The sequence below is a fragment of the Chinchilla lanigera genome, unplaced genomic scaffold (assembly GCF_000276665.1).
Source record: "Chinchilla lanigera isolate Chin_1 unplaced genomic scaffold, ChiLan1.0 scaffold00092, whole genome shotgun sequence".
Classification (NCBI taxonomy): domain Eukaryota; kingdom Metazoa; phylum Chordata; class Mammalia; order Rodentia; family Chinchillidae; genus Chinchilla; species Chinchilla lanigera.
In genome coordinates this window covers 3,159,147-3,177,262 of record NW_004955493.1, presented here as the reverse complement: position 1 = coordinate 3,177,262, position 18,116 = coordinate 3,159,147, and the positions used below count along the sequence as shown (strand labels likewise).

Below are 18,116 nucleotides of genomic sequence, written 5' to 3'. Positions count from 1 at the left end.
AAGTTTTCCTTTTCCTAAAGTGCGTACAGATTTTTTGAAAGGTCCCAGACTCTGTATATAGCTATATCTAAGTATAGGAATAGATATAAGTGAATAAATGTCCCACTTGTGCATAAATACTTCTGTTTCCAGGATTTCAACGCTAGTAAAGACTCCTTTACGACATCTAACTGTATCGCCGTGTCTATCAAAAGAGTAAGTGCTGGGTCTGCTAAGCACAAAGGCCCACAGACATCCCCGTCAGTAATCATTCACCAGGAAGGTCAGCGGCAAGACACTTCAAATCTGTGAGTTCTGCGGACCCGCATCATTGCTTTATAAAAACCGGATTCTGCTTTTATTAGCACCCAAGTTTTTGCTTATTTATACCCTGTATCACATGTATAAAGCCTCTGAGGTAACTTAGAAAGAGGAAACCACCCGAGGGAATTTTCAAAGCTGGAGATGTCCTCTAACTTGACTGGAATGTAGTTGCAGGAGTACATACACTTATCAAATCCACCGACTATACACTCAAAATTTATGACTTTTGCTGCATGCAAACTGTATTTCAAAGCTAATTTTAATGCACAAAATGTGAAAACGAAATATCTGGATTAGAGAAAACAAAGGTTAGGATGGTGTGTAATCTACTCAATTATTCAGGCTGTGTTTCAAATTTGGCCCTCACCTTCCAATAACCAATACAAATCTTTCACCTGTGTGGTCCAGGGGTGAGTTCCCTGAACAACGACGACAGATTGATCTGTGTTAGTTGCAACCTGTTCGACAGTTCTGACTAATTCTTGGCAAATTCTGCCTGCACTAGCCAAAGCCTGCTTCCCAGTCATGCCCACTCGCCGGCCCGCGCCTCGGAGGGTGAGCCTCTGGAGGACTGAACCGCTGCAGTGGCCGTGCCGCGCGCTCCAGCGCCCCCTATCGGGAAGCAGAAGTCCTTCCCTCCCGCAGCGCAGGAAAGCCCCCGCAGAGGCTGCGGTCGCTGAAGGCCACGTGACCGCACAGGGCGAGCCCAGGCTCAAGTCTAGAGCTTCCCCTGGAGGAGTGCTATCCTCGTAGGAGTGGAGAATAAACCCCGGTTCTTCTCAGAGGCTGTGATAAACCTCACAGCGCATCTCTCCTCCAGGCTGTGCCCCCACAACCCTTTCCTTATTTCCCTCCACCGCTCCTGAGCACTCTTTTAACGGAACGCACTGCAAGGAAATGCTTCATTCTGGGCATTCACGTTCCAAAACCGAGGGGCGTGTGAGGCGGAGGAAGGACGGAGCAAGGATCAAGGACAGCGCAGACTGAAGCACTGCGTTCGCTTCCCCCCCACCCCTGCGCCCCGCTTTCCTTCTGTGTGGCTGCTGGAGATGAACCCCAATACCTCCCAAGCCCCTTCTATTTTTCACACAGGGTCTCACTACATTACCCAGGGTAGCCTCCCATGTGTCATCACCCTGCTTCAGCCTCCCGAGCAGCTGGGACTACAGGGATGCACCACCGCAGCAAGCCAGTGCTCGTGGCCTTTACGAAGGCCGTTCCAACAACCTTCATTCTGGGCATGTTTGCGGGAGGGTGAGCAGTGCATAGCTGTAAGGTCTCACACTTGAGGTGCTTGACAGTTTGAAAAAAAAAAGGGAAGGTAGTTAGGAAACTGTGAGAAGTTTGCAAAAAAACTTGCATCCTAGAAAAGTCATTAAAAATATCCAGAGACACGTAACAGTACACAGTACGCTGCTGTCTGTGCCAGGAGCAAGGCGGAGATGCGCGCTCAGACCTGCCCGCGTACTGAAGTGACCAGAAGACAGGAAGCGAACAGGACGGGCCCGGGGACAGCGGGACACAGGCAGAGGGAGAGACCCCTCCTGCTACGGATGTTTTTACGTTTTTGTCTGAACCACGTGGTTATTCAAAAACTTAGTTTTAAAACATGTATTAACACTAAATGCGTAAATGTTAATATTTAAACCCTAAAAGGCCGCTCTCCTGTTCCTAGCTGTCACAGGTACACAGTCTATCTTGTTCAATGTCTTTTCCGTATTTCCTAGCAGTTACATCGTTTTTAAATTCGGATCTGCTGATACGATGAATCGCATCAGGGGATCTTCTAATGTTGAACAGAACCTGCATTTGGAAGTACAAATCCAGGTCAGTATTTCCTCAGGGAATTACTACTTAGGGGAAGGACACAGCTTTTACACTCACTGAGCGTGCATGAAGCCCCGGTTCAAACACCAGTACAACGGGGAAAAAACTGCTAGATCTTATTTTCCAGTAACAAAAAGTAACGCAAATTAAATTAAAATCATAATGGCATACCCGTTTTTAGTAATTTTACTGACAAAAAATGCTCAAGAGCAACAGTGCCAGCAAGAAGGAAAGCTGAAAGAACTTGTGTTACTGCTGAGAATCATAGCTACAAAAACCTTCTGGGAAGGTCGACTGCACTAGCTGTGCTTCTACTGAATAACTACACATATTCTACCCATGCACCCCCCAGCGAGTTCTATCGCAATAAAGTACTAGCGAGGCCCGGCGTGGTGGCACACGCCTGTAATCCCAGCACTCGGGAGGCTGAGGCAGGAGGATCACTGCGAGACCAGCCTGGGCTACAAAGTGAGCTCAAGACCAGCATCAATCGCATAGCCAGACCTTGTCTCAAAAAGACCAAAGAAAAAAAAAGATGGAATAAAGTATTAGCAACTGAGACCACATGCAGATGAAGGTTCACCGCAAGGGTCACAGGACTGAAAGCAGAAATATGAGCGGTCCCGCCATAAAGAAATGCTGCAGCAGAGCACAGCGAAGGGAGCTGATGTGCCTGATCTCAAGGAACGACCCCAGCACCCTGTTCAATGAGAGAAGCCAGCCCCAGAACATGAGCAGTGCTCTCCCGTCACTGCTTCTCTCCTTTTTCCAAAGCCGTGCATGTACATACTTGTATAACTTCGTACAAACTTAAGAGAAAGACCTGGGGAAATATCGTCCTAAACTAGGAAAGGAGAAAAGAAAAAAAAAAAACCCCACAAAAACACCAGGGCAACCTCGCAATCAAGATGAGTATTTAGAGAAAGTTTTTAAAGTGCATGTCTAATGTGAAGTGTTACAGTAAACATGCATTATACTTCGTGATTCAGTAGAGAGACCGTTTCAAATAACAGATATCTACTAAACCCCCAATGCACCCCCCCCCCAGAAAAAGAAAGCCGAAACAAGGTAGACAAAGGGCTAGCAACTGCTGAAACTGGTTAGCGGATTCATGTGGATTCCTTATTCTACTTTGGTATGTTTGAAGTTCTCCATAATAAAAACCCTAAAAAAACGCAAGCCTCCACACCAATGATTACACAGGCGACGGGCCAACGGGAAAATCAGAGACAGTGTGAGAGCCAGGCCTCCGGGAGGCAGGAAGAGTGTGTAAGGCAAAGGACACGACAACAGCCGGACACACTGCAGGAAACATTCCCCCTGCTCTCACCTCGTGCTGGATGGCTAAGTTTTTTCTACGTTCTCTGCATTGCTACCATTAAAAATAATCCATTCCAAAGGGATTATCAGACACTACTATTGAACTAACAACTAAGCCCTCTGATGAGCAATTTTAAAATGTCTATTCATAATGAATTTGAAAATATCACTGTTTTCTAAGCCATCAATTCCAATCTAAGCCACTAGAAAAAGAATGATAGAAAGATGGACAGTGCAGAATAGTTGCCTAAAAACTAACCAATAGCGAGAAACAGACTTTCACAGTCACACCAGTAATCTGAAAGGGCAAGGGGACAGGCTTCCACAGTGTACAGAAAAGAGCGAAGAGTTCACGCTCCAGGCCTAAGCATGGAAAGGTCCCTAGAAAGGACTGCAGGCTGGTCCTGGCCGGTGTCAGGGAAGGTGGATTTTAGGAGGGTCCACACCATTCCCTATCTGACAAGAGTGGATTTATAGCTGGGCACAGTGGTGCATTCCTGTAATCCCAGCATTCTGGGGCCTAGCCTGGCCAATTTATCAAGACCTTGCCTCAGAAATAAAAAATGGCCGTGCACATAGCTCAGCGTGAAAGCCTAGCACTACTCAAAAAATAAAATAAGAAGAGTGGTTCTACCTGGCTAAGCTGTGTGAACAGACAGCACGGTTCACGCTGAACGCCTGTGTCCTTCGGCGGTTACGGGATTCTGGTGCAGGGCCAGCCTCAGGAAGCTCGGGCACTCAGCTGCTAAAGCACTCCCCCGGCAAGCACTGTACACACACTGTTACAACACGACTTTGCCCTCTCTGTGCCGCCTGCTTCGCCGATTCTGCTTGATAATCTATCAGTGTGCTAAATCACAGCCATGCGCACCAACACATGCTGAGTTCTGTGAGTCCTCCGGGGAACTACCGCATCTCAGGAGACAGGATTCTACAGACACACAAGTGGGCCCTTTTCGGGCAAGGAAGCACAGAAAGGCCTGGGTCCCAGTAAAGCATACGGACAGGTTTGCATGACTGTGCAGGGGCTGCTTTCAAATGAGAGGGAAAAGGAGGAGAAGCGTCTGGTAAGAGGAGCTAATAAATCGGCCTCAGGGTCAGAGGTCTGCTGCAATAATCCAACTGAACGCGGACACTCCGTGTGAACCCTGTGAATCACGACCCTGGCTGGGGGCAGAGGGGAGGGTACATCTGACATAACGGAACAAATCAGAACGGCTGGCAATATTAACAGGGATGACAAAAGACGTGCTAGTGACAATTCCGGATTTTTTTTTTAAATGCTAAATGGCAGCTCTGCTGTCAGAAAAAGCAACGTGACTAGATGGTTCTATTTTGATTTAGAAAAGAGAAAACAGGAAGCAACTTTCCCGAGGGCCCAAAGAGCAAATCACCAAAAGCCAGACTACCTTCACACAGAAGCTAAGTATATGCTACAAGAGTTATCACAATACATTTCACATCTCCTTAAAAAACCTCTACTTTCCCCTTTCAGACCCCACCTTGTTCTATTTTGTCCCAACCTACTTCCTCTCCCTCCAGCAGCCCTTCTTCCCTTTCTGTCCTCCTGTGTCACCAAAGCCCATGCAGCGCTATATAAAAGTCACCTGTAACCTTAAAAGCTATACTTTCACCAGATGGTAGAGATGAAAGCCCAATTACTGCACAGCAAAAATAGGTTTGTTTGTTTTTTTTTTGTCTCTTGAGACAGGGTCTTGCTATGCATTTCAGGCTGGCCTTGAGCTCACTTTGTAGCCCAGGCTGGTCTTGAACTCACAATGATCCTCCTGCCTCAGCCTCCCGAGTGCTGGGATTACAGGCATGCGCCACCACGCCCGGCTGTACAGCAAAAATAGTAATGAGAATGAAGCTGCAGGTTTGGATCAGTTTTCCAGAATTCTTGGCAGTGAAACTGAGCAAACGACGAAGCGCAGTCGTGGACCTGTTTAAAATGGGGCTTCTCTGGGGCTGGCGAGGGGTGAGGAGGCAAGCACTGAGGAGGGGAACAACCCCAGGAAGCCGAACACCTACAGCGACAGGAGGCGTGACACGGTAAATGGAGCCCTATGCAGCTCCGGAATGGAAGGGCTGAGAAGGCACGACAGTAACTGGGCCAAAACGAGGAGTGCTGCCTTTATGTTAAAGGGGAGGGGAGAACACAGGTGTGTACTCACACGCGCTTGCATTAACGTGAGTGAGTTCTAGAACCGTGTGCACAAACAGAAACACACTTGTGAGCAGACCATGGGGAACAAACAGGATGAGACAAAGGTGTGGCAGTGCTATCACTGAAAAGCTTAACTCAGACACGCACAGGTGACAGAGCTGGTCCGTCCTCCCTGCAGAATGAGAGGGGAGCAGGTGATGAGGCCGAAGTGAGGGTCCAGACGAGGCGGCCCGAATCTGAGCGGAGGGTGAGCTTAAAAGGGGCGCTCACTACCCCCCGCCCGACCTGAGCAATACAGCAACACTAACAGAAGATTACAAACCATCAACAGAGGTGAGAACGCGCGAGCCCGCGCTAACGTGAACGAGCGCACAAATAAGCGAGCGGGAAACGGAGCCGCTCTGACTGGGAAGTGTGCTCTAGTGGGCAGTGGTGGGCTTAGAAAATCACTATTTGGCAACTCAGGGATGCAGGCAAGAACACGGGTAAGAAGGCTCAGCAGCACCGCGCCCGCCTGGCAGGCGTGAGGTCGTGAGTTCGATTCCCGGGAGTTACGTCCTCCCAAGGTACCTGCCAACACTATCATTATTAACCATGCGGAGGGAAATGCGGACAGACACCGCGCACCTCCTGATACGATGCACGAAGAAGAACACCATGAACTGTGTACTATTCCTGTCAAAAACGCGCAATCTGACAGAACAAGGAAATGACCGGGAAACAGCCTGAGGGGCTGTCTAGGGTAGCCTTCATGAATACTCGAGGTACTACGGAACAAACACTGAGCAACCGCCCCACAATGCAGGCAACCAAATAAACATGAAAGCTACACACAACTTGAGATGCTGTACTGAATCTCTGACCAGAAAAACTGTTTCGTTGTAAAAAGCGTTACTGAGGCGATCGACAAAATACGAATAAGCTCTGTCGATCAGCTATGACGATGCCAATGTTATTTTCTCACTTGTGAGAACAGCATTACAGTATAATTACTAAGAAAATTTCTTTGACTTTAAGAAATACATACATTTTGGTGATAAAACAGTATCTTCTACACAAGCTACTCGCAAATGATCAAAACAGGATGGATAGAGAAAGCGACTGATAAAGCAAACGTTACTGAATTTAACACTGGAACAAAGCTGACAGCTATTATGGAAATTCTGTTCTACTTTTGCAGTACTGCTCTATGTCTAAAGTTCTGAAAGCTCAATCTGAGGACAGCTGGTGAGACTGGAAATTGAGAAAATCTGTATCCCCACCCCAAGAACAAAAGTACTCTGCAGTTTACAGTGTTGGAGACACTCATTTTGAACCCGTAACCCTGAATCATCGAACTGATATTATTCCCAATTGGCAGTCAAAGAAACAAAGGACCACAGCCTCTAAGTGACCGTCCGATGTTAGCAGGCCTGATACGGCGGGCCCAAGCCCACCTGCGAGCTCTACCCACCTCACCCCCACTCTTCTTCCTGAAGCTTAACTTAATTACCTGCTCTTCCACATATCTTCACAACCTGCACAAACCTCATCCTTGACCTTTAATTAAATACTCATTTTCTAATTATTTTAGATGTTAACGTCACTCTCTCACAAATAGGACTAATTATTGGTTGGAGACAACTACTTCTGCTTGAACTGTACGCCCCGGCAAAGGACACTCTTTGTTTGGGTTTTTTTTTTTTTTTTGGCACTGGCAATCGAACCCACAACCTTGAACTTGCCAGGCAGGTGCTGCGCCTCTGAGCTGTACCGCCAGGCCGACACTCTTAATTAGATGCCAGTTCCTACTTTTTCCCCCTGTGTAACACCACTGAAACTGTACTTTTTTCACTTATTCCTACCCATATTCTAACTCTTCGAGACTAGTTTACTCAAACAAGCATTTCCTAGGCAGCACAGCATACAACAAACAACTCCAAGTGCAGTGTCAAAGAGAAGTGGACTTAAATCTCAACCCCACCACTTACTACTTGGGCAACCTTAAACAACTTACAGTAATTTCTCCAACGGTCAGCTACACGAGACTAGGAGCAAAACACTGCACTAGGCAAAGTTAGGATACAAAGAAGTCTACAACCAAAAGACGGAGAACACCAGTAGAAAATGGAACAGAACATACAAAAACAATTACGGCACAATGCAGAATGAAATAAATGCCAAACCTAGAGCTAAAGCCCTCAGATTCCAAATAGCACCAAACCTGGTACCAAAGCACATAAAGATATCAGAGGAAGTAGAAACACAGGTTAAGGCAGGCAGAAGGATCCTTTCGAGTTCCAGACCAGCCTGGACTACAAAGTGAGCTCAAGGCCAGCCTGAATTACATAGTGAGACCCTGTCTCAAAATGAAAAAAAAAGAAAGGAAAAGAGAAGAAAAGACAGGTTAAGAACTCTTATTCAAATACAAACACGAAAATCCTCAACGTAAGTCCCACAAATGAAATTCAGCAACATACAAACAAGACAACACAAAGACAATGGGGAAGAAAGAAAGACAGTACAAGTGGAACTTACCCCAAGAATGCAAGGTTGGCTGTAGATAAGACGGTGTAATACAACATGGTAGGGGCTGGGGACTTAGCTGAGTGGCAAAGTGCCTGCCTGGCAAGCACAAGGTCGTGAGTTCGATTCCTGGTACCGCAAGAAAAACAAAAATCAAACAAACAACATGGTAACAAAATAACAAAACACAGAACACAAACTACACAATGACTCAACAGTCACAGAAGAAAACCTCTAATAAGACCCCATATCCTTCCGTAACCTGACAAAAACCACCTGTAATCTGAGCTACTCCACAGGCTGAGGCAGCCAGCCAGGGCTATTTAGGAAAATCTTTTTTCAAAATACAAAAATAAAAAGGGCCAGGGACATAGCTCCAAATTCCCTGGGTTCAATCCCCAAGACCCCTCTCCCTACACACAAAGCAAATGCTTTTCTTTTAATGTTAGGAGAAGACAAAAGATGTTCAATTTACCAATTCCTATGCAACACTGTAGTGGGAGTTCTAAAAAAACTAAAGGAGAAGAAAGAAAAACAGTTTGTGTGCTTATGTACAAACACACGCAAATACTAACACTGAGATTAGAAAGGAAGATGTAAACTATCTCTAGTCACCTACGACACGGGCTAACGGGGTAGCTCTCTGGTACAGTATGTGCTTAGCATGTGCAAGGCCCTGGGTTCAATCATCTGCACCAAAATAAACATACAAATCAATCAAGAAAACAGTGCCAGTCAGGATAGTATCAGAAAGAGTAAACTGGGGGCTGGGGATTTAGCTCAGCAGCACAGCGCCTGCCTGGCAAGCGCAAGGTGGTGCGTTCGATTCCCAGTATCAGAAAAAAAAAAAAAAAGTAAACTATGCAGGAGTAAATTTCAGAAAAGTACAAACTGAAAACTACATTTTTGAATGTAATTAAAGACAAACAGAAAAAGATTCTCTGTTCACAAATAGGAAGGTTTAGTATTTTTTAAATGTCAAAATTGTTCAAATTGATGTGCAGAGTCAACACAGTTCTTAGCAAAAGCCCAAGTGCGTTTTTTATTGAAATTGACAAACTGATCCTAAAACTTATATAGAAATACAGCCAATGCAATCCTGAAAAGGAATGAAATGGGAGAACTCAAAAATTGGTTTCAAAACTGCTAAAAAGCTATGGCAATCACAGCAATGTATAGGGCCAGGGAAATGGCCCAGCAGCACAAGCGCCTGCCCGGCAGTGCAGGGTTCAATCCCGACACCAAAAAAACCCCAGTGTATAAAGGTTGGATGGGTGAACCGTACAAATGGAACACAATCCAAAGATAAGTCCTCACATCATAATCAACTGACCTTCAACAAGGGTGTCAGGACGAGCAGCCTTTTCAATGAATGGCGCCGGACAACTGAATAGTCACAGGAAAACAATGAAACTGAGGCCCTCACGTCATGTACAAAAAGTAATTCAAAATGGGTAACAGACCTATATAAGAGCTAAAACTGTGAAACTGTTAGATAATGTGAGAATCTTTGTAGCCTTGGACAAAGTACCAGCAGTGTAAGCGGCAAAAGAAGTAACTGGTAAATTTGACTCAGAAAATTAAAAGCTTTTGTGCTTTAAGGGACACTATCACTGTGAAGAAAACCTGAAGAACTGGGGAAAACACTTGCTATCATTTACCTAATAAGGGACTTACATCCAAGCTATATTAAGAACCTCTACAACTCAACAATAAAAAATAGAACCCAATTCAAACATGGGCAAAAGATGAGAGCAGGTATTTCTCCAAATCGGATATACAAATGACCGATATTAGCATGGAAAGATGGTCACCACATCAGTAGTCATTAGGGAGATAAGAACCACAGTGAAATGCCATTTACATCCACTAGGATGGCCAGACTCAAAAGGACAGTAACAGCTGTTGGCGATGATGTGGGGAGGCTGGACCCCCACACACTGCTGCTGAGAATGTAAAACGGCAAGACTGCTTTGGGAAGTCTGGCAGGTCCTCAGCTGAAGAGAACTACCACAAAACTCAACTATGCTATTCCTAGATATATATGCAATACAACTAAAAACATACGCCCACACAAACACTTGTACACAAGTATCAACGCCAGTATTATTCATACCACTCCCAATGTGAGGACAACTCAAATGTCCATCAGCTGATGTCTGGATAAGTAAAATGTAAGCAGAGCTGAGGATGGATGTAGCTCAGGAGTAGGGTACATGTCTGCCATTGGTTGAGTCTTAGGTTTGATGCCCAGAAACACACACACACACAGGACGGGGGAGGGGGTATATTATATAACAGAGTACTTCCCACCCACTGATATATGCTACAAGATGAATAAACCTTGAAAATATTCTTAGACAGCTGGGCGTGGTGGCGCACGCCTGTAATCCCAGCACTCTGGAGGCCGAGACAGGAGGATCCTTGCGAGTTAAAGGCCAGCCTAAGCTGCATAGTGAGACCCTGTTGCAAAAAGACAAAAAGAAAATATGCTTAGACAACCCAAACATAAGAAAGACACAAAAGGATCATGTGGTTTGGTGGCATTTACATGAAATGTCCAGAACAGGCAGAAAGTGGGTTAGTGGCAAGGGCTGGAAAGAAGGTCAAACGGGAATGACTGCTCTTACGTCCATGGGTTTAGGACGGTGTGGGGGGTTGCTGTCCTAGAACAAGATAGTGGTGATAAGTGTACAAAGACACAAAGTTGCAAATATACTAAAAACCAATGAATCACTCTGTATGCTTTAAAAGAACAAATGTCATAGTATGTAACCTTTATCTCAATAAACCTGTCATTAAAAAATTGAGAGAGCACATGGCACATGCAGAGGAGGAGACCACTGGGGATACACCGAGCAAGAGGTGGAAGCACTGAGCAGGTAAGGCCCCAGCAGAACAGCAAGCACTCTGAGCTTTCCTCCCAGGACCACTGGGAACCAGGGACAGTTTCTACGAAAGTGACGGACAAGCTCCTACCGGCCTGAAGATGATGAAGCCGCAGCAGTGTGGAGAACCACACTGTGTCCTTTCCTATCTTCACACCTCAAAGATTTTCACCCGCATGCCTCACAGTGACCACGGTCAGAAACAGAACACAGTTCTTTGATGTCCATTATATGATAATCAGTTAACAAAGTATGAAGAAATACTCAACAGCACACTTAAAATCAGTGCGAGGTAGTAAGCACCATGCAGTAATTTCCTATTCTGCTTGTAAGTTTCAGGAGACACCTCAAAGAACAGGAGGAAAAAAGGCCAAAGTCAACGAAACACAGATCCCACAATCATAAAAACACTCAGTGGCACTGCAGCGGGCGCTCAGTAAATGCTTGCCGGCTGGAAGCCACTAGCAGGACCAGCACAAGTGGGTTAGCTTCGTCTTGTCACCATACAAAACCCAGTCGGCTGCCGTTCGCAGCAAACATCTTGTAAGGTTCAAAGCATAAAATTCCTCCGCCAGGTCTCAATCTGCTCTGAACATTCCATTTAAAACGGTCAGCTGAGTCATCGTCACACGAAATACTACTGCCGAAAATGCAAGGCGCCTGTCCCTGGTGACAAGAGTGGCTACGCTAGAATTCCTGCTTCCGAGCCAACTCACACACACACCAGTATGCAAATCACTTTCAAAGTAAGACATTTTAAAAAGGAAATTCGAAGTATATTTATGCGCGTGGCATTCTTTTTAAAGACTGGGAGAAACGATGCCTAGTGGGATCCCGCGCTTCTGGGTCTCCGCCCAGCTCCTCTGCCGCCTCCCACAGCCTCCCACAGCGCGGGGTTCGTCTCACAGCAACCACCTCCGAGGGCCGAGAAGCGTGAAGACCCACACCTGGGCCTTTTCCGTTCCACTTTTCAGACTACTCCGTCCACCCGTGGGCCCGCGCTCTGCTGGCACACGGGCCTCTAACTTTTAAGACAGCATGTTGTAAGTCCAACCCCAGAGTTTTCTTTCTTACCAAGGTCATCAGTTCTTCGCGGATCAAAGCTGAAAACAAGCAACCTGTGCGCCCACCCATCAAGGAACTACCTTCAGAATAACTCTGCATGAAAGCAGCAATTACTATGACTTCTAACTTCAAATATTTAAAATTAAATGTCAAACTGTTTGGCATTCCCTAAAGTGACAGGAACACTGAGTCAGCGTGAAGGTAAAAAGTTTTGGATGATCTTTCAATGTACGTAAAAATGCTCAGGCGGAGCGCCTGAGACGGGGCCTTGCGCGCGGACTCATCACTGCGGGACGTTCCTGCCAGAAAGGGTTACCCTGAACCAGCCGTGCGAGAAAGATCAGAGGACCCCAAACCGAAGTCTGCCAAAACAGCTACTCACAAAAATGGCGTTATGCAAGGGGCACAAAGGGTTAGGGAACTGCTCCTGACACAAGGAAACTTCTGAACCGGCTACATGGGACTGTGGATTAAGGAACCAAGAGCAAGAAAAGCCATCATGAGGACAACGGGGAAAAGCTGGACATGAGCCAAACAGTATCACGAAGTTAATGCTGCACATGCAGTCACTGCATGGCTGTTCTGCAGAGTCCTGTATTCTTGTGAGATAAGGCTGCCACGTCTGGGAGTGCAGCGTAGGGATAAAACACTTCTGACAGGTTATTAACAATCAGGAAGCCCAAGTAAACAGGTGCAAGTGTTCAATCACTACTTTCTCTACTTTGCTTATAGTTAGAATAATTTTTAAGTATTTTCAAGCCGGGCTTGGTGGCGCACACCTGTAATCCCAGCACTCGGGAGGCTGAGGCAGAAGGATCGCTGCAAGTTTGACACCAGCGTGGGCTACCAAGTGAGCTCAAGGCCAGCCTGAACTGCATAGTGAGACCCTGTCTCAAAAAGACACACACGAAAAAAATTTCAAATGGGAGAGGGGTTTTTCTTTGATGCCGGGTGACATTTGTCGTCAGACTGAACAGAACACACATAACATATACCGTTTTAATCTTTCCAATTACGGGCAACACTTCTGAGGCTGTCAGAAGGAATCTGCCTTTCCAATTTATACTTTCAGACATATTTCAGATTCCAAACCTCAAGAGCTCACAGAACGGTATTCCTTTTATGACATGTATTTTCCACACAGGACCATTACACATTTTTAAATTAAGCTCACAGTTTGTGACTCATTTATTCTACACACTGATTTACAACACAGTTGCTAAAGTAAACTAGAAAGAAACCTACCAACATGAATTTGTTGGCCTGCTAATCAGATCACGACAAGGCTACAGAAAAGCTTAAAAAAAAATGCTTTTAACCCCCAAATAAAGGGGGATGAACTGCTAGCGTGGGACCCACGTTAGCCAGGCAAGAGCGACTGCCCTGCTTGATGCCTGCTGTCTTAGTCTCTTTCTGATGTAGCATTTTTCCCTCAGACAAAAGTGGTCCCATTCAGATGCTGCACTATCCGCTACATCCGCTACACAGCAGCTTTAACAATGGGTAGCACACAGCGGCACTTAGGCTTTTACAGGGGAACACGCCAGTCTAACACGAAGCATGTTGACCTTAGGTAATATACATTACAGGACGTTCATCAGCAAAATGGGCACAAAACCTACTGAAGTTGTTACTTTTTAAGAAAGGAGGGTAAGACCCAGTTACTTTATCCACTGCACAGTGGGCAGATGAGCTAAGAATCTGAAGGCCTGTCTGAATCCTGGTTCCGTCCCCGTGAGAGACTTAAGTTACTGGCTCTGTCTCAACTCCAGCTTTCCCACTGAAAAATGGAGTCAGAATACTGAGTGCTCCTAAGGTCAGGTCCAGCTACACATATTCAGTGATTCTACGACTTTAGGCTTCAGAATATTTTTTGAAAAATTAGACCAAGCTGGGCATGGTGGCACATGCCTGTAATCCCAGCACTGGGGAGGCTGAGGCAGGAGGATCAACACAAGTTCACGGCCTGGGCTACACAGTGAACTGAAGGCCAGTAACAGGACTCTTGTCTCAAAACAAAACAAAAAAAAGACCAACTGAGTTTTATTAGTACAGTTTTTATAACTGAAAAATGTAATTTATCTTCTTCTCTCCCCTGCTCTGACCTTACTCTATTCAAAAGCGGGGTCAAATCTCCCAATCACTAGAGAGAGAGAGATCACCATGTACTTTGAATCCTCTCACAACTCATCGGTTGCCAAATCTCAGGTTTCTGTTTAGTTCTTCACTACTTCCAAGACTTCTGGTATTTCCCAAAAATGCACCTGATCACCAGTCCCTGCCTGGAAGAGGCTTCTATCACATGCGCACCCTAAGCAAAGGCAAGCAGATAATGGGTCCCCATCTTACAGACTTCTAGACACAAACTTCTCACCTGCCCTTCCCATCCCACCTGGCCTCCACCAGTGTGCTACAAGCAAGCGCCTCATGTGACATCCAACCGAGCTACTACCCTCCACCAAACCACACTCTGCATGTCTGTGCGCCCACCTCTGCTGCTGAAGAGCTGGCCCTTTCTCTGCTTTTCAAGATTGCTTCCGTATTTTACAGTTCCGGGAGCACTTGTGCCTAGTACCGCTCTCTCCTGAATGCACCTGGTACCGACACTATGTGACAATTTTAATGGCAAAAGCTGGGCGTTAGGAGGCAGCTTCCTTCGGGTGGCAAACTGAGTGTGTCCTTCCAGCCCTTTTGCTCAGCTGGCACGAGCATCTTGACGCGAATATCCCTTCAGCAGAGGAAAAGGACGGGAGCACGTCTTTGACACTCACAGGCCAGAGCTTCCAAATGAGGTACACTTCGGCTCCCAGGGTATAAAAGGATGTTTAAATGAGTTCAACATTTAAGGTTTCAAACTTATCCTGCCGAAAGATCAAAGATCTAGAACAGTGGTTCTCAGCCAGGGTCTCCCATCCCCACTGACCTCTGCCGCATCTGGAAACACCTTTGCCTGTCACAGACACCGATGAGGAACACCATTTACAGATGGTAAATGTCCTACAGGGCACGGCGCACTTCGTACCATCATGAGCTGGCTGGGCCCAAGAAGCAACAGTGTTTAGGCTGAGAAGCTCGCCTCTAAACATACTGCAGGCAGCTGTGGGTTCTGCTTCTCAAAAGAAACTTCCAAATTTTCTCCAGGTGTACTATGCCTGCGGTACTAGGGGATGAACCCAGGGCCTTTGCACTGGGCTAAAATCCTGCCCTTTTTATTTTTTGAGACAGGATCTTGCTAAGCTGTTGGGGCTGGGCTCAAACTTGGGATTCCCCTGCTTCGGTCTCCCAGAGCACTAGGATAACAGGTGTGCACCACCATGCCTGACAGAACTGTACCTTCGGTAAGAGACAATTTAAGGGCTGATAGTGCCAGTCTAGCATGTGTGGCCCTAGGTTTGACTCCCAGCACTAAAAAAAAATAAAAATAAAAATGAGACAATTTAAATATAGTTTGAAGCCTGACAGCTCTTCCAATTACCGGCAGTTTGAACTACGGTAAGTTAATCAGTCTCCTTATGCTGCAAAGCCTTCATCCCTAAACCAAAGACAATAACAGGACCTACTTCACAGAGCTTTTCAAGGGTCAGATGAATTCATGTTCAGTCTCTGACCACGTGGGCCAAGCAAATAGACTCAACAAACTCAGCCACTTATATCCCCTCCCTCCCTAGTGCTTAGTCCTGTGTTTGAAATATAGAAGATGCTCAATAAATTTTCACTAGGTGAACACAGTGCCTTGCCTTCTGGGTCGGCACTAGTGGGTGAAACACACACACTCTTGTCTGGGAAAAAAAGAATGCACTCGGCTGGCCTCATCACATCTCCCCCTGCTCAGCACCCTTTTAAGAAATGTCCCCTCCCACTGGACACCTGCCTTGGAATTTCCTTGACAGCTGTGTGGCCTTTTCACACCTTCTGACCCACTGAAGATTCTCAAATACACGAATGGAATGCTATCCCCTTCTGACCTGTGCGCTGTCTACCTTGTATTAGTTACTTCGGTACTTACAGTAGCATTCCTGCTAGACTATACACACCCTCTGTGGACACAGACAGCATCTGAACCCTTTTTACGTAACCCCCAGGGCCTGACAGGCCGTAATAATCAGCTGGCCTAAGACCCTCACAGATCAGGCACAGAGAGGTTAAGTGACTTGCCAAAAGTCAAGGTCATACTTCAAGGGGCAAAGCTAGAGGTCAAACTCTGACACATGGCAAATGCAGACTCCCAGGTTCTGCTCCATCGTGACAATCTGTGAAAATCACACCTGTACAACTCCAGGCAGTATCTACCTGAGTCATGGGGGGGCAGAGGGGGTATCCTCACAGGAAATACACCCAGTTACTTGACAGCACAAAATGGGAGGACAAATAGACCCCCCCAAGCTCCCTTTCTGCTGCTGAAATTGTACCCTAAGGTGACTCAACCTGTATTCTTTTGATTTCATATCATACTATCTCTTTAACACTTTTTGACAATAAACTTGCTTAAACATACAAGTTATTTGATCGGTGATACTGGGTTTAATTTCCTGCAAATTGTAACACCCCCTGTCTCCACAAAATCATCCCGTAATTATTTGAGTAACATAAAATCTCTTACTGGGTAAAAACCAATGTTGCCCATTCTTTGTTAACTGAACAGGTTCTTTACCAACTACCCGGGCAGGTCAATATTCATGAGACTTGAAGAGCTATTTGGAAAGATTTTTTGTTGTGGTTTTTTTTTTTTTTTTTTTTTGAGACAGGGTCTCACTATGCAGTGCAGGCTGGCCTTCAGCTCACTTTCTAGCCCCAGGCTGGTCCTGAACTTGCAGTGATCCTCCTACCTCAGCCTCCCAAGTGCTGGGATTACAAGCGTAGGCCACCACGCTGGGCTGGAAAGATTTTATATGAAAAATACTTAATCTGAATTGTGTGAACAATTTCAACATAAACCTAAACTTTTCAATAATCAAACTAAGCTACATTAAAACCCAACAGGAGGTGAGTTGGGGTGGTGGTGGTGCTGGGGGGAATCCCAGCAGGAAAAAATTTTATTTTACTGTCCAAGTGAAAGCTGTCCACATCTAGAACTTTCTGAGCGTCCCAATGTGATGCAAAAGAAAAAGGTGAATAATAAGAAAAGGCTGTTAAACACAGAAAGCGAACGTGAAAAAGAGTTAAATACAGCACAATTCCCTGGGGCTTAAGCAATTACAGCTTCATAAAGCTAAGCATTAGCATTTCCACAAAGACAGGGGTTTTAAAAGCAACAACAAAACAAAAACTTGCCTCTGCAGTGACCCTCTGATACTTTAAGCCACCGGTGCTTTTCCGGCCCGAGAGTTCTGATGACCACTTATTTAGAACAGATTTTTAATTATTTTACCAGCTGATAAAAAGAGCACGCACACCGACCACAGAAACGCACTGTAGTGTGTGTGTTGGGGGGGGGGGAGGACCCGCACGCAGCTAAGCTTGGTAAAGTTCAAGGGCAAAACTGTTTCCAATGCAACAGAATCCGCCCGGCTCCCAGGCGCTGCGGAAGAAAATGCGCACACATAGTATCTTTTTATAAAGGCAACAATCGGAGCTGCAAAGTAATAACGGGGAAGCCAAAACAGTTTGACAGCCCGCCACCAGGGCCGCCTCAATCCTGACTCACACAATGCCCGCAACCATTTACAACAGTCATTAATGCGCACGTCCCCTAATTAAATCCTAAAAGGGTGAGGAGGCTTTCACCAAGTTTACAAGGATTGCTTTTTTTTTTTTTTTTTTTTTTTAAAAGGCAGGAACGCACGCGTCACTGCGCATCCCCCCGCGAGCCCGCCAGCCCGCACCCGGCCGCGCGGGGCAGGCGGCGCGGGCAACCTGGAGCCCCGGAGGGCGAGCCCGGGCGCGGACGCGATCCCGAGGGGGCGGGCGGCGCGAGCTCGCCCGTCTTACCTGCTAAGGTTTCTTTCTACGTCTTTGGTAGCTTTAGCTTCCAATTCTCTGCAACACAAAACAAAAACAGAAACAGAATACACGAGCTGCGCGCGGCGAGGAGGCTGCGCTGC

General features: G+C 46.2%; 1 protein-coding gene across 7 annotated transcripts in view; it reads right to left on the bottom strand.

The window, feature by feature from the left end:
• The window catches only part of Tnrc6a (trinucleotide repeat containing 6A), a 186,634-nt gene that overhangs the window by 66,406 nt on the left and 102,112 nt on the right, over positions 1-18,116 (bottom strand). The window contains exon 2 of one of the 7 annotated variants that reach the window (XM_013504799.1): positions 18,004-18,051. The exons of 5 other annotated variants lie outside the window; for them this stretch is intronic. In XM_013504799.1, coding sequence (XP_013360253.1) covers positions 18,004-18,051 — 48 coding nt within the window. Of the gene's footprint in view, positions 1-8,134; positions 8,217-18,003; positions 18,052-18,116 lie in introns of those variants that run through there. One more of the 7 variants, XM_013504800.1, reaches the window with a different exon arrangement.